The sequence below is a fragment of the Canis lupus genome, chromosome 10 (genome assembly GCF_003254725.2).
Source record: "Canis lupus dingo isolate Sandy chromosome 10, ASM325472v2, whole genome shotgun sequence".
NCBI lineage: Eukaryota > Metazoa > Chordata > Mammalia > Carnivora > Canidae > Canis > Canis lupus.
The window spans coordinates 17,111,733-17,127,815 of record NC_064252.1 but is presented as its reverse complement, the minus strand read 5'-3'; the positions used below and the strand labels follow the sequence as shown (position 1 = coordinate 17,127,815).

At 35.9% G+C, this 16,083-nt stretch overlaps 1 protein-coding gene across 1 annotated transcript; it reads left to right on the top strand.

Annotated features, from left to right (window-relative positions):
* Window positions 1-10,050: 10,050 nt before the first annotated feature.
* Window positions 10,051-12,268, top strand: LOC112674719 (olfactory receptor 11H6-like). Its single transcript, XM_025471142.1, has 2 exons — window positions 10,051-10,099; window positions 11,289-12,268. Exons 1-2 carry the CDS (start codon window positions 10,051-10,053, stop codon window positions 12,266-12,268), a joined length of 1,029 nt encoding a protein of 342 aa, XP_025326927.1.
* The last annotated feature ends 3,815 nt before the right edge of the window (window positions 12,269-16,083 follow it).

Below are 16,083 nucleotides of genomic sequence, written 5' to 3'. Positions count from 1 at the left end.
TGTATTTTGGCAAATTGAACACCAATAAAAAATAAATTTATTATTAAAAAAATTTCCTTTTGGGCTCTTTATTGTTAGTATATAGAAATACAAGGGATTTTTCTTTTCATTTTTTGGTTAAATTCCAGTTAACATACAGTGTAATATTAGTTTTAGGTGTAAATTTACTGATTCAACACTTACATACATCACCCAATGCTTATCCTAGCAAGTGCAAGTGATTTTTTTTGTGTTGGTTTTATGTCCTACAAATTTGCTGAATTTGTTTCTTAGTTCAAAAGTTGTTTTGATGAAATCTTCGTGATTTTCAACATAAAAGATCATGTAGTGTACAAGCATATTTTATTTCTTCCTTTGTGATGTGGATACTTTTTCTCTCTCCTTTTTGCATAATTCCTTTGGATTATACTTCCAGTATTATGTTGAATAGAAGTGATGGGAATGGACATTTTCCCCTTATTCCTGATCCAGATGGAAAGATTTAGTGTTTCATCACTGTAATGTTAGCTGTTGCTTTCCATAAATGTTACATTGAAGTACCTTGCTTCTTCTATTCCTATTCTTTTTTTTGTTTCTAGTTTTTATTTTTATTGATATATAATTGACATACAATGTTATATTGCTTCAGATCACAACATCTTAATTCACAATTCTATACCGTACTCAATGCTTACCACAATAAATGCAGTTACCAACTGTCATCATACATTATATGATATTATTGACTATATTTTTAAGCTATCTTTTTCATCCCTATCACATTTATTTTATAACTGTAAGTTGCTACCTTTTAATATCCTTCATCTGTCTCATCTATCCCCCATACTCCCCCCCCCGGCAATAATTAGTTTCTTCTCATTTAAGAGTCTCTTTTTTGTCTATTTCAGTGGTTTTTGTGATTTCACAAGTAAGTGAAATCATATGGTATTTATCTTTGTCTGACTTATTTCACTTAGCATACTACCTTCTGGATCCACCCCTGTTGTCAAAAATGGTGATATTCATTCATTTTTTATGTCTGAGTAATATTGTTATGTATATATATCCATTCATCTATTGATAGACAATTGGGTTACCTCCATATCTTGGCGACTGTAAAGAATTCTGAAGTGAATATAGGGTACCTATATCTTTTCAAATTAGTGTTTTTGTTTTCTTTGTATAAATACCCAGAAGTGGAATTACTGGATCATATGGTAGCTCTATTTTAATTTTGCAAAGAGACCCCATTTTGTTTTCCTTAGTGGCTGCACCAATTTACATGTCCACCAACAGTGCAAGAGAGCTCCCTTTTCTCCATATTGTCTCCAACACTGTTATTCTTGTCTTTTTTTATACTGGCCATTCCAGCAAGTATGCAGTGATATCTCATTGTGGTTTAGATTATCATTTCACTAATTAATGATGTTCACCATCTCTTTCTGTGTACTTCTAGCCATCTGTATGTCTTCTCTGGAGAAATGTTCAAATCATCTGCTGCTTTATTAATTGTTTTATTTATTGTTTGTTATTGACTGGTGTGTTTTTTAATACATTTTGCATATCAAACCTTTATTAAACACATTGTTTTATAAATGTCTTCTATTCTGGAACATGCCTTGTCGTTTTGTTAGTGGTTTCCTTTATTGTACGGAAGGTATTTAATGTGATGTAATCTCATTTGTTTATTTTTGCTTTTGTTACTCTTTACTATTGTGGTCAGAAAAGATGCTTTATAGTGTTCTTAAATTTCAGTTTTCTTAAATTTATTGAGAGTTGTTTTGTGGTCTAATAGGATCACTTCTTTATAATGTTTCATGTGAATTTCATATCCATTAGATTTGTGGCAGAGAGTACTACCTTTGGTTCTATCTTTTGTTGTGAACTCCTCCTCTGAGTTATTTTATACAGAGAAGAATGGATAAACAAGTGAACAGAATAAAAAATATCAACCAGGCTCAGGGGTTAAGCATCTGTCTTAGGCTCAGGGTGTGATCCCAGAGTCCAGGGATTGAGTCCCATATTAGGCTCCCCACGTGGAGCCTGCTTCTCCTTCTGCCTATGCCTCTGCCTCTCTCTGTGTGTCTCCTCAATAAATAAATAAAAATATTTTTAAAACTATCAACCACAACCCAAGCAAAATACACACTAGACAAATCTGACGAGGTCAGAAAGCAAAACAGAAAAGCAAAAATAATTAATTAATTAATTAATTAAATTGCAAAAGAAAAAACGAGGGATGAGAGAGAATATATTCTCACAGGGTGGACAAAACAGGGTAATCCACTTGTTCCTGAGTTTTGGTCTATGTGATAAAAGACACTAAATCCCAAAATTGTAAAGAAAGCAGAATTTATATATACAAAAATAAAATTGAATAAAGGAGCCAAAAATGAAGCATATTTCTAAAAAATGTAAATGTAAAAAGTGAAAGTTACAATCTAAAAACAACGAGTTGATAAAATAAGATACTAGTTGAAAAGGGAAAGAAGAAAAGAGAAATGGAAAAATTTAAATTGAAAGATAAGGGCAGTCCTGATGGCCCAGCGGTTTGGCATTGCCTTTGGCCCCGGGGTATGATCCTGGAGACTCGGGATTGAGTCCCGCATTGGGCTCCCTGCGTGGAGACTTCTCCCTCTGCCTGTCTCTCTCTCTCTCTCTCTCTGTGTCTGTCATGAATAAATAAATAATCCTTAAAAAATGAAAAATAAATGTATCATGAGAAAGAACCTCCAATTCTGTATGCTATTTTCCCTTAGCCTGGCGTTTTATGGTCTTGTAGGGTCCGTAAGTTTGCTGTGCACCTGGTCTTCCAGTTTGTCTTCTGGGGGAGGGGATGTCTGTGCTGCTTCTCAAGTGTCTTTGCCTGGGCAGAGTCACACTGCCCCTTGTCAGGGGACCAGGCTCACTATAAGCTTGTCCTCAGTTGGATTTTCTTCCCTGAAGGCTTTCTGCACTGAATCCAAACAAAATTAGTAGAGGTCACATCCCTATCCCCAGAGCTGAAAGATCATAGTCCCTTCTCTTCAGCAAACTCAAAGGGACACACGGTTCTTAATTTTGCCTGTGCCACAGGCCACAGACTCCTGCAGTGCATGCCCACACCAGTCCTCCCTGGGGCAAGTTGGAGTGTCCCATCCCACTGCACTCTGCAGGATGCTGACACTGAGTGGCCACGGGAATGCCCCTTCCTAAGGGAAGGTGGAGGGCCTCCTGGAATTGTCTATTTTATTTTTTTAATAATAAATTTATTTTTTATTGGTGTACAATTTGCCAACATACAGAATAACAACCAGTGCTCATCCTGTCAAGTGCCCACTCTCAGTGCCCGCCACCCAGTCACCCCCACCCCCAGCCCTCCTCCCCTTCCACCACCCCTAGTTCGTTTCCCAGAGTTAGGAGTCTTCCATATTCTGTCTCCCTCTCTGATATTTCCCACTTATTTTTTTCTCCTTTCCCCTTTATTCCCTTTCACTATTATTTATATTCCCCAAATAAATGAGACCATATAATGTTTGTCCTTCTCCAATTGACTTATTTCATTCAGCATAACACCGTCCAGTTCCATCCATGTCGAAGCAAATGGCAGGAATTGTCTTTCTTGCCATGAGAGCTATTGGTCAGTGGCTTCTGCACTCACTCTGCCCCTCCCATGGGATGGCCAAGGGTCTTAGCATTCCAGTTCTATGCAGGTTCCCCAGGTGGAAGGTGGCCATTGAATCCACTGGGGTCCCAGCTCAGAGTCTATGGTTAACTTAGTTGAGAGCCCCGTCATGGGATCACCAATCCCAACCAGTTTCCCCTTTCCAGTGCTTGGGAACTCCACCAGCTCAGGCACTCCTTTTAACTCTGTGACTCCAAGATACTGAGACCCCACCATCCCACCTAGAGTTCTGCCCATTTCACCACCTAAGCACCTTTCAGGCAGGGATATCTGTCGCTGGAGAGATTTCTAAGGGTTCTCACTTTGTCCTCCAGGGGAATACCACTTTCCAGTAGTCAGGTTACAGAGGCTCCCTGCCCCTGCCATTTATCTTCTGATATCCCCTCTCAGATTCACTTCTCCGCACTTCCTACCTTGCAAAAAGTGGTCACTTTTTTACTTGTAGAGTTCCAGATATTCTTTTCTCACACCCCAGGTTGAATTCATGGGTGCTCAGAAAGCTTTGATAGTTATCTAAGTAAATTCAAGGGACCCGATGAAGCGAGATCCTCCACTCTTCTGCTGTCTTGCCTTTCTTCCTGATATAGTATATCTAACTCTCTTTTTTTATTTTGATGCTCTAAATGTTTTCCGTTGCATTGTCTTCCAGCTCACTGATTTGTTCTGTTTCATCCATTCTGCTGCTGAACACTTCTAGTATATTTTTCAGTTCAGTTATAACTTCTGCTTAGTACTTTATTATATTTTTTACCTTATAGTTTAAGCTCTTCCTGTGTTCATCCATTCTTCCCCTGAGATTGGTGAGCATCTTTATAACTATTACTTTGAACTCTATCAAGCAGGTTGCTTAGCTCTGTTTCATTAAGGTCTTTTTCTGGGATTTTCCATATTCTTTGGTTTAGAACATAGTCCTCTATGTCCTTTTGTTTCTCGCTCTTTGCTGGTCTGTATATATTAGGTGAGGTCACTACTTCTCTTAGTCCTGAAAGAATTGTTTTGTGTACAAGTTTTTTTCTACATTGGTGAGAGTGCAATCTCCCTTGATCACCAGAGCCAGGCACTCTGTTTGGGCTGTGTATGCCTGCCTGCTGTGATAGGGCCACACTTGCACAAGGAAGTCAGGGCTTGGGACACTTGTCTGGCCATTATCATACTTGGGTACTGCACAGGGAGAGCAGGGTTTAAGTCATTTGCTTTTTCAAGTGGTACCTTGGCTACTACATGGCATGGGCAGGGTTCAGGGCACTCTTCTAGCCCTTCTGTTTACATATCAAATGCTGAAAAAAGGGGCAGGACTCCAAATGCATACCCATCTTGATTGCAGCTAGCTCTCTGTGCAGGGTGGATGAAATTTGTCCTCCAATGCTAGCAGACTAAAAGGGAAGGCACAAAAAATGGCATCTCTCCGGGGCTTTTTCCATAACAAGTTACAGTGAGGTTGCAAAAATACTGTCAATGAGTGCTTCTATTCCTGGACAAAGTCCCTTCAAGTTCCTGCCTCTCCAGCAGCTGCTTTAAAATTAGTAAATTGGTCTCCCTTGCTTATGAACTAGGGATTGCTTTTGCACTGGATTACAGGGTGAGAAGGATTGCATACAAGCCCTTTAATATTGGGTATCCATTCTTTACTGTTCTGTAGTCCTAGTTTTCATCCCCATAGATGTCTAAAAGAGGACATTTTGTCATCTTTTATTTCCAGTGTTGGACCCTAAGGTCTGGGTGCCTGATATGATGTACATTCCCTTCACCCCTTGAGGGAGAGTTCTCTATTTTCCCTCCAAATTTGGAATTACTGCCTCTGGGGTATAGTTTTCCTAAACCTGTGGCTGTCTCTCTTCTATCCTCCTGGATGCCTCTCTTTTGTCTTTTGTTGCGTGTGTTTATCTAATTTTCAGACCTCTCTCAAAGGAAAATTATTCCATACATAGCTGTAAATTTGTTGTGTCTGTGGGAGGAGGTGTATTCATGTCTTCCTGTGCTAACATTTTCAACACATTTCTTCTCCTTTAGTTTTGATAGTTTTAACTGATAGACTATTCTTGATTAATAGTGGGTATTTTTTCTTTTTTTAAGCACTTTGAATAAATACATTTGCTCCCTTTGTGAAAGTGTGCAAGTTAATGATGGTAAATATAATTAATATTCTTATAGAAGCTCCATTGTATGTGACAAATTGCTTTTCTCTTTCCTTTTTGAAGATTTCTTTTTTGTTTTTGATTTTAGACAGTTTGATTATAATGTAGTTCTGTTCAGACTTACTTCAGTTGGAGTTCTTTAATTTTTTTTGATCCAAATGTCCATTACTTTGCTCAGATTTTGGAAAATTTTGATCATTATTTTGTCAAATAAGCTAAGCCCCTTTCTGAGTTCCCACAGGCATATATTGGTTCACTTACTGGTGTTGATAAGGTCCTTAGGCTTTTTAAAGTTTTCCTAAATTTTTGGTCTTCTATACCTTTGGTTGCATAATTTCAAATGATGTATCTTCTAGTTCACAGATTTCCTCTTACTTTCAAGTCTGATGTTGAACCCCTCTAATGAATTTTTCACTTTAGTTACCATATACATACATATATACATATAGAAAGAGATAGGGATTTTTAAAATTATTTTAGAGAGAGAGTGGGAGAAAGAATGCCAGCAGGGTGTGGAGGAGCAGAGGGAGAGAGAGAGAAATCTTAAGCAGGCTTCATATCTAGTGCAGAGGCCAACATGAGACTCAGTATCACAACCCTGAGATCATAATCTGAGCCAAAATCAAGAATTGGACACTTAACCATCTAAGCCACCAAGGTGACCTCTAGTTATTATATTTTTCAGTTCCAGAATTTATGTTTGGCTGTTTTTTTTAAAGTTCCTTTCTCTTTGTTGATATGCCATTTTGTTCATGTATCATTTTCCTGATTTCATTAGATTGTGTATCTACGTTTTCTTTTAATTCATTGAGCATCATTTTTTTTTTCCACTGAGCATCTTTATGACAGCTATTAAAGATTCTTTATCAGGCAGTTCATAGATGATACTTTCCTTTAGGGTTAGTTCTAGGATTTTATGTTGGTCTTTTAATTGGGTCATGCTTCCCTGTTTCTTTGTATAGCTCTTGTTTTTTTTTTTTTTCTGGAATTTGGGCAGTAGAAAAAAAAAGGACCATCTCATTCTATGCGACTGGCTTTTTTCAAGAGGAGATCTCTGTCACTCAACCTCATGGGAGCTTCTAGGGCTTCTAAAACGTGTTGTGGTATCTTCCTCCCCCAGCATTGGTATTTGGAACTGCCTGCTTGCCTTTGGTTTTGGCGGCTTTTATTTTATTCCTTTTAACTCAACATGAATATTTATTTCATGAACAGCTGCTTGAATACAAAATATGTAGCTTAAGCAAATTGAAAATGAAAAATATTGCAATTAAAACTAAAAGCATTTAAGAAGTACACTGTCTTGAAAGCAATGGATTTTATTTGCAGACAATTGAAAAGGTTGTAAACAGTATATGATGAGTATCAACGAACAACAAAAGAAATAGTTTGCTGAAATTAGAAAATACTAATGAGAACTGTATAAAGAGTTGTACATCTTGCCTTCATATTGCTCCAGCCAACACTTAAAGCAAAAAGATATTTGAGGAAAAACTTAATAAGACAGACTGTTGGGGAATCATTTCAAAGAGCAAAATATCAGACCAATTTTGACTTTGCTTCTATCCTGAAATTGCATTTCTAATTTATAAAACTTAATTGTTTCCATTCAGGAATTTATATCCTCCAGGTCTTTAGAAATCTAAAATTTTCAAATCATATTTCTTTTTTCCTAAATTAAACTTGTTTTTTTTAAGGAAAATTGAAAAATACAGAAAAATATAAAAAAGAAAACATCTACAACACTCATATCATGGTAGGATATATTGTATCATGGCAGCTTTCTCATGTAGTCATGGTAAATATGTTTTTTTAAATAATAAATTTATTTTTTATTGGTGTTCAATTTTCCAGCATAAAGAATAACACCCAGTGTTCATCCCATCAAGTGCCCCCCTCAGTGCCCGTCACCCATTCACCCCCACCCCCTGCCCTCCTCCCCTTCCACTGCCCCTAGTTCATTTCCCAGAGTTAGGAGTCTTTATGTTCTGTCTCCCTTTCTGATATTTACTACCCATTTCTTCTCCCTTCCCTTCTATTACCTGGCTTCCCATTAGGGCTCTTTTATCAGCTTGAATGTAATTTCCCCTGTATTTGATTTTTTTGAATTTTATCTTAATGCATTCCATATATGGATTTGTATTAAAGTTTACTTAAAATTTTATTTAAAATTTGCTAAACAATTGGAAAAAACAGGATCTTTTGATTCTATTTTCCCACTTGCACTAACTTTGTCAAATAGTTTAATGTTACACCTAAGCCATATGATTTGTCTATTTGTCTATTGTGGTTTTGAACAGGATTGGGGTTTCTATTCATTATTTATATTTTTCTGTTTTTTTCTACTTTTATATAGCTTTCAGGCTTTTTCTTTTCAGTTTTCTCCTCTTTCATTATCATTTCCCCAAATACCTGCCATGTTGACAGCTTCAAACTCTTAGGTGTCTCTTTATTCAGGACATTCATTTCTTTTTTTGTTTGATTAATTAGAACGATTTTTGTGTTTTACTATTAGACAATAATTTCACCAATCATTTCTGGTAAAGAGATTCTTTACTAAGTTAAATTCCTTTTATTTCTTTTTTATTTTATCAAGAATGAAGTTTAGTTTTATCTATTGCCACTATCAAGTGTTCCTATGTTTTTCTGTATTTAAAAAATATTTATTTTAGAGAGATAGTAAGTGATGGAGGGGGTAATAACAGAGGGACAGGGAGAGGGAGAGAATGTCCAGCAGACTCTGTGCTGAGCACACAGCCTGATGCAGAACTTAACGTATTCTTTCTCCAGCTTCAAAGCCCAGTTTTTTCTTGAGAGTTTATAAACAATTGTTACATTAAAAATGTATTAGAACTCTTGAAGTATTTTGCTAGTTCCCCATGTGTACTGATCTATGTAGGAGTTGGGGGTCCTAGGTCAGGGAAAATTCCAATAAGTGAATGTCATTAAACCTTCCTTCAATGAAACGTCAAGTGATATAGATCATGACCTGAGCTAAAATGAATAGATCAATGCTTAACCAACGGAGGCACCCAAATGCCCCTATGATTTTCTCTATTAATTGGTAAATATAATATGTTTTTTCAGTATATACTTTCATGTATACATAGTGTTGGACCATTAAAGAAGCAAATTTTACTTGATCATATTGTATTATTTGGAGTTTTTATGATAGAATATGGTTTTAGTTTATATTAGGTATCTTTGTTTTTTTAAGATTTTACTTACTTATTCATGAGAGACACACAGAGAGAGAAGCAGAGACACAGGCAGAGGGAGAAGCCTACTCCAGGAACATGCCCTGGCCAAAGATAGGCACTAAACCACTGAGCCACTCAGGGATCCCCTATATTAGGTATCTTTGTAACTATCATACCCATAGGCTCAACAATTAAGGAATAATCATGTAAAAGATTGTATATCCATATATACTAATGTCATACCATGAAACGATTAAAAGGTATTATCAAATTGTAATTAACTACATAGGAAGTTTTCATAGATGTCTTTCTTACTTAAAACAATTTTACTCATACCTAAAGAATACATATCTCAAAATGGTTGGGGCAAACAAGTTGGAGTTATGATGAATAATATGAAACAAAAGAAAAGAGTCTTTAATATGTGTCAGCGCACACACTCCTAGTCTCTGTGTTAACCTATATTCCATAGACTTTTCTCTAAGCTTGGAACTAGGTCTCATTGCCAGAGTCACCATTTTTCCTTTATCGCCAGAGGGATTATTTCTTATCACACCTGAACATTTTTCCTTTATCGCCAGAGGGATTATTTCTTATCACACCTGAACAGCAAATATGCCTGCCAAAATCATTTTGTGTGTTTGTATATCTCTTGTTGTTCCAAATAACAATCCTTGAGTTAAAGTAGGAAACATGTTTGAATTTGAAACAAATTTCAGCATGCTGAGTAAGGAGCAGAATAGGAAACCGGGTTCAGCAGGGCCATTGTGTGTTATAAATTCCCTCTCTAGAGAGCTACTCCCCAAAGATGATCTTCACAGAAAGGTAAAAGAGCTTAATATATCAGCTGTTCATTTGGTTCTCTGTAAATCATGAGACTATGATTCTCTTTGTTTCCTCTTGCTTTGTCAGTTTATGTAAGCAAGAGAACTATAAAAGAGAAAGCCTGAAGAAGTCCATGACTGATTTCATCATGTTCTTCTCCTGAGAGAGTCAGCAGTTCTATGCATCCCCACTGTATTATATTTATTTTTTTCTGAGATCTGAGATGAGAGTTCTCACTCTGATATAGAAGATGGTGTTCAACAATGCAGATTTTTCTGATACCCATCTGGTATCTTCAGGTAATGTAAAGCTCACCTGACTCATAAAGCTCCTCTATTTCCTCCATCCAACCCTCTCTAGTTTTATATTAGTTTAAATTCCACTTAATATGTGAATTATGAAACTATTCTTTCTCCAGAATCAAAGCCTAGTTTTTTCCTGAGCACTCATAAGCAAATGTTACTTTAAAAATGTATTAGAACTCTTCAAATAGTTTGCCAGTTACCCATATGTAGAGCTCTATGTAGGAGTTGGAGGCCCTAGGTCAGGGAAAATCCCAATAAGTGAGTGTGATTACACTCTGGTTCAATGGAACTTCAGGTGATGGACTGCCTCTATTGTTACTTTCTGTTACTTGTAGGGGATCGAAGACAAGGAAATTTAATTCCTGCTTGAGATTGCAAAATTTGAGGAACAGCTTTTGTGAGCACAGTCAACTTTGATGTAGCTTTATAAATGATGCATATTTGACTCTGCTGTCTGCTAGTATTTCATATCAATTGTGATCTTCATGAAAAGCATCACATAGATTAGGAATTGATTATGATGTATACGGCAATGTTTGATGTGAGAACAATATAATAGAACTTAGCTCCTTAACTTTCTTTGTAAAATAAGGCAGATTGACTGTAACTCTTTTTGAGTGTGTTTTTACTGAAGAGAGGTATTGAAGTGCATGATGTCTAGTAGATTTTTATTTTAATAATAGATTTTATTTAATCATTCTAAAATGAATATAGGGATATTTCACATAACCAAACACAATAAAACTAAAATCAGTCAAATTACAAACATCTGTATCTATTTATATTGTCCCCAAATAAGCTCGACATATTTCTCTCACAAATAGAGCAAGAATATTAAATATCAATAATATCAATATCTTTCTATGTTACAAATATTTAGCCGTGTTTATTCATTCCTTCTTCATTCACTGCTCAACCTAAAAATTGTAGATCTGGCACACTTGACTATTGTCACTCTGAAATAACTTTGATTATAAACCTTAGGATGACAGAAGATTTTTATTTTATTTACTATGTTCAGAACAGACTTAGAAATATATGAAAATCATGGGAATATCACTGCATGGATTATGGTACTTTGTTATTTACTGTCACACAGAATGATCTGTCCCTAAGCAAGGAATATGGCTAATGAACAATACTATAAGGCTATCTGTAATATGGAAATCTGTTATTTTTGCAGCTTTTAAAAAAAAAGAATATTCCAACGTAAATAATTGTTCTAGCTCTGTGAGTGAATTCATCCTTTTGGGCTTCCCTTATACCTGGGAAATTCAGATTCTCCTTTTCTCAATCTTCTGTGGAACTTATATTCTGACACTGACTGGAAATCTGTGCATTATCTGTGCTGTGAGGTGGGACCATCGCCTACAAACTCCAATGTACATCCTGCTGGCCAATTTCTCCTTCCTGGAGATCTGCTTTATCACCTCCACTGTCCCCAAAATGCTAGCCAACTTGCTGTCTGAGACCAGAACCATCTGCTTCTATGGCTGCTTCCTCCAGTTCTACTTCTTCTTCTCCGAGGGCACCGCTGAGACCTTATTCTTGTCTGCCATGGCCTTTGACAGGTTTCTTGCTATCTGCAGGCCCCTGCACTACCCCACTGTCATGACTGCTCAGCGCTGCATCAGAATAGGAGCTGGGTGCTGGGTGTGTGGCTTCTTATACTTCCTCTTGCCTATTTACCTCATCTCTCAGCTCCCATTTTGTTGTTCTAATAAGATTGATCACTTCCTGTGTGACCCAGGACCTCTTATGAAGCTGTCCTGTGTGCCAGCTCCTGCTACTGAGATCATCTGTGCCATCTATAACTCAGTCCTCATTTTCTCCACCTTATTCTTCATTACCAGCTCCTATACCTTGGTGATCAGAGCTGTGCTCAGGGTCCCCTCAGCAGAAGGTCGGCATAAGGCCTTCTCCACGTGTGGCTCCCATCTGGCTGTGGTGTCCCTGTTTTATGGCTCTATCATGGTTGTATATGTAAGCCCCACAGCAGGAAATCCAGCAGGGATCCAAAAATATGTGACTTTGTTCTATTCTGTGTTAACTCCACTTTTCAACCCTTTGATCTATAGTCTTCGAAATAAAGAAATGAAGGAAGCTCTGAGAAAGATATTTAGAATTGTAAGATTTAGTCAAAGGCATGAAAGAAATATTTGAAGAATTTGTTTACAACTGAAATGGTATAGGGAAATAAGTAATTGCAAATTTAACATTCACTTGTATTTATTGAATTAAGAAAATGTCTTTTGGTGAGAACAGATATATATTCAATTATAATTAAATGTTATTTAGTTAACCTGGCATCTGTCCATTTTGCCATTAGAGAGAAAAATTTACGTTGAACATAAAAATTTTCAAAGCTAAGAAAAAAATGATCACTCCTATTTCTGATATTTAGATTTAATACTAGTTAAAATTTTGCTGTCACTCTTATAGATGTATACATATTAGTCTATACTGTATTTTACATTTATTAGTAATATTTTTCTGATGAGTCAAAACTACCATATGCTAAATTTACAAAAACCATGCAGATTTTTCTGATGCCCATCTGGTATCTTCAGGTAATGTAAAGCTCACCTGACTCATAAAGCTCTTCTATTTCCTCCTTCCAATGCTTTCTAGTTTTGTATTAGTTTAAATTCCACTTAATATGTGAATTATGAAACTATTCTTCCTTCAGAATCAAAGCCTAGTTTTTTCCTGAGCACTCATAAGCAAATGTTACTTTAAAAATGTATTAGAACTCTTCAAGTAGTTTGTCAGTTACCCATATGTAGAGCTCTATGTAGGAGTTGGAGGCCCTAGGTCAGGGAAAATCCCAATAAGTGAGTGTGATTACACTCTGGTTCAATGGAACTTCAAGTGATGGACTGCCTCTATTGTTACTTTCTGTTACTTGTAGGGGGTCGAAGACAAGGAAATTTAATTCCTGCTTGAGATTGCAAAATTTGAGGAACAGCTTTTGTGATCACAGTCAACTTTGATGTAGCTTTATAAATGATGTATATTTGAGTTTGCTGTCTACTAATATTTCATATCAATTGTGATCTTATTGAAGAAGACCATTGAGTGTGTTATGAAGGACAATATTAGATTGTAACACTTGGTTCCTTAAGCTTCTTGGGAAAATATGGCAGATTGTGAGTAACTCTATTGCATTCAGACATTATTAACATTAACCAACTTTTCTAACATGCTGTCTTTTACTTATTGTTTTATGGGATATCTTTGTATAATGAATGCTATTTGTTTATTTGAAATTATTTTGGCATTTCTTTTCCCATAATTCATGAAATTTTTTGTTTTCCAGATTTTTTAAATTTTTTTCAGATGTTTTTTAAAATTCAATTAAAATTCTTAATCCCTTTAAGATTTGCCTTTTATCTGCCTTGTTTAATGAAGTTTTCTAATCGGTAGCACAGCATTTTCCTATAAAGATTTTGGTATTTTTTTTATTCTGTATTTTCAAATCTGCTACCCATATTCTGATCTTTTTTAATCTTCAGAATATTTCTTATATGTCAAAGATGAGGATATTTTTATGAATGGCTTTTTAAAATTTATTTCCTTTTGAAGAAAGACACTATTCCACATGTCAGTTTTTCAAATTGAAAATGTTTATAAAAACCCATTCTCTTTTTCCATGTATACATGTAACATGTATGTGTATATATGTAACATGTATGTGCATATACATGTGTGCATCTATAAAATAGGTTTTACTTTCTTCTGTCTTCAGTTACAGTGGAGAAACAGAGTAACAAATGGGAAGGTAAATAGAAAATTGAGGGAGGAGATGAGAAAAAATTTACTTGGATAGAAGGCTAGACTACAGGCAGCTATTAATATGAAATCTGGAGAAGATATAATCACATGTGAATAAATTATAGATAGGGAAAGAATTACAAAATGTTCACACATGAAGACACACATGCATGCATATATTCTGAATAGAAAGACACCAAACGAAACAAAGAGAAATAAGTAGACACTAAGATATTGAGATATTTCCACACACACATAGAAATAGTAGAATACATGAAGAAAAACATGAAGAGGGAAAACTCAAAGTTGATGGCAAACGTTATAGGAGATTATTGAGGGCTTATGTGGGCTACAACTGTGTAACACTGTGCCACACACTGAATCTACAGCATCAATATGTGTTCTTATCTGTGATTACTTTGGAATTTAGATGAAATTACTGGTTGTTCCTAAGTATGAACCCACTACTTTTCAAACTTCAAAGCTTATTATAAGAATAATCTTTAAGATGGTATATGATTCCATTAATTTAAAGAGTATATGCAACTGATATGTTATTGAACACTGCATCCAAAACGAATGATGTACGCTATATTGGCTAATTGAGTTTAAATAAAATATTTTATTTTATTTTATTTTTTTAAATAAAATATTTTAAAAAGAAACAATAAAGAGTATGAATGTATGTGAATTCATAATTAAGACCTTAGTACTATGGTTTAATTTATTTTTCTTCTTTATTTGTTGTTCATTTCCAAGCCATCTTTTATAGGTTAATTCTTCGGACATCATTGACAAATAAATGTTGCATATATTTAAGAGTACAATTACATGATTTGATATACATTGTAAAATGATGGCTATAGTAAAAGTAATTAACATGTCCATCACCTCCTATAGTTACTTTTTTCTTGATTCAGGTATAAGATGAATAAATTCTGTAGGTCTAATGTATAGCATGGTGACAAGAGTTTATAATAACGATTTGAATACTTGATGTACTGCTACATTCTCACATTTTATTTTTTTTCATTTTATTAACCCTTTATTTTTTATTATTTTTTAATAATAAATTTATTTTTTATTGGTGTTCAATTTACCAACATACAGAATAACACCCAGTGCTCATCCCGTCAAGTGCCACCCTCAGTCCCCATAACCCATTCACCCCACCCCCAGCCCGCCTCCCCTACCATCACCCCTAGTTCGTTTCCCAGAGTTAGGAGTCTTTATGTTCTGTCTCCCTTTCTGATATTTCCTACACATTTCTTCTCCCTTCCCTTATATTCCCTTTCACTATTATTTATATTCCCCAAATGAATGAGAACATACACTGTTTGTCCTTGTCCGATTGACTTACTTCACTCAGCATAATACCCTCCAGTTCCATCCACATTGAAGCAAATGGTGCGTACTTGTCGTTTCTAAAGGCTGAGTAATAGTCCATTGTATACATAAAACACATCTTTATCCATTCATCTTTCGATGGACATCGAGGCTCCTTCCACAGTTTGGCTATTGTGGACATTGCAGCTAGAAACGTCGGGGTGCAGTTGTCCCGGCGTTTCATTGCATCTGAATCTTTGGGGTAAATCCCCAACAGTGCAATTGCTGGGTCGTAGGGCAGGTCTATTTTTAACTCTTTGAGGAACCTCCACACAGTTTTCCAGAGTGGCTGCACCAGTTCACATTACCACCAACAGTGTAAGAGGGTTCCCTTTTCTCTGCATCCTCTGGAACATTTGTGGTTTCCTGCCTTGTTAATTTTCCCCATTCTCACTGGTGTGAGGTGGTATCTCATTGTGGTTTTGATTTGTATTTCCCTGATGGCAAGTGATGCAGAGCATTTTCTCATGTGCATGTTGGCCATGTCTATGTCTTCCTCTGAGATTTCTCTTCATGTCTTTTGCCCATTTCATGATTGGATTGTTTGTTTCTTTGGTGTTGAGTTTAAGAAGTTCTTTATAGATCTTGGAAACTAGCCCTTTATCTGATATGTCATTTGCAAATATCTTCTCCCATTCTGTAGGTTGTTTTTTAGTTTTGTTGACTGTATCCTTTGCTGTGCAAAAGCTTCTTATCTTGATGAAGTCCCAATAGTTCATTTTTGCTTTTGTTTCTTTTGCATTCGTGGATGAATCTTACAAGAGGTTACTGTGGCCGAGTTCAAAAAGGGTGTTGCCTGTGTTCTTCTCTAGGATTTT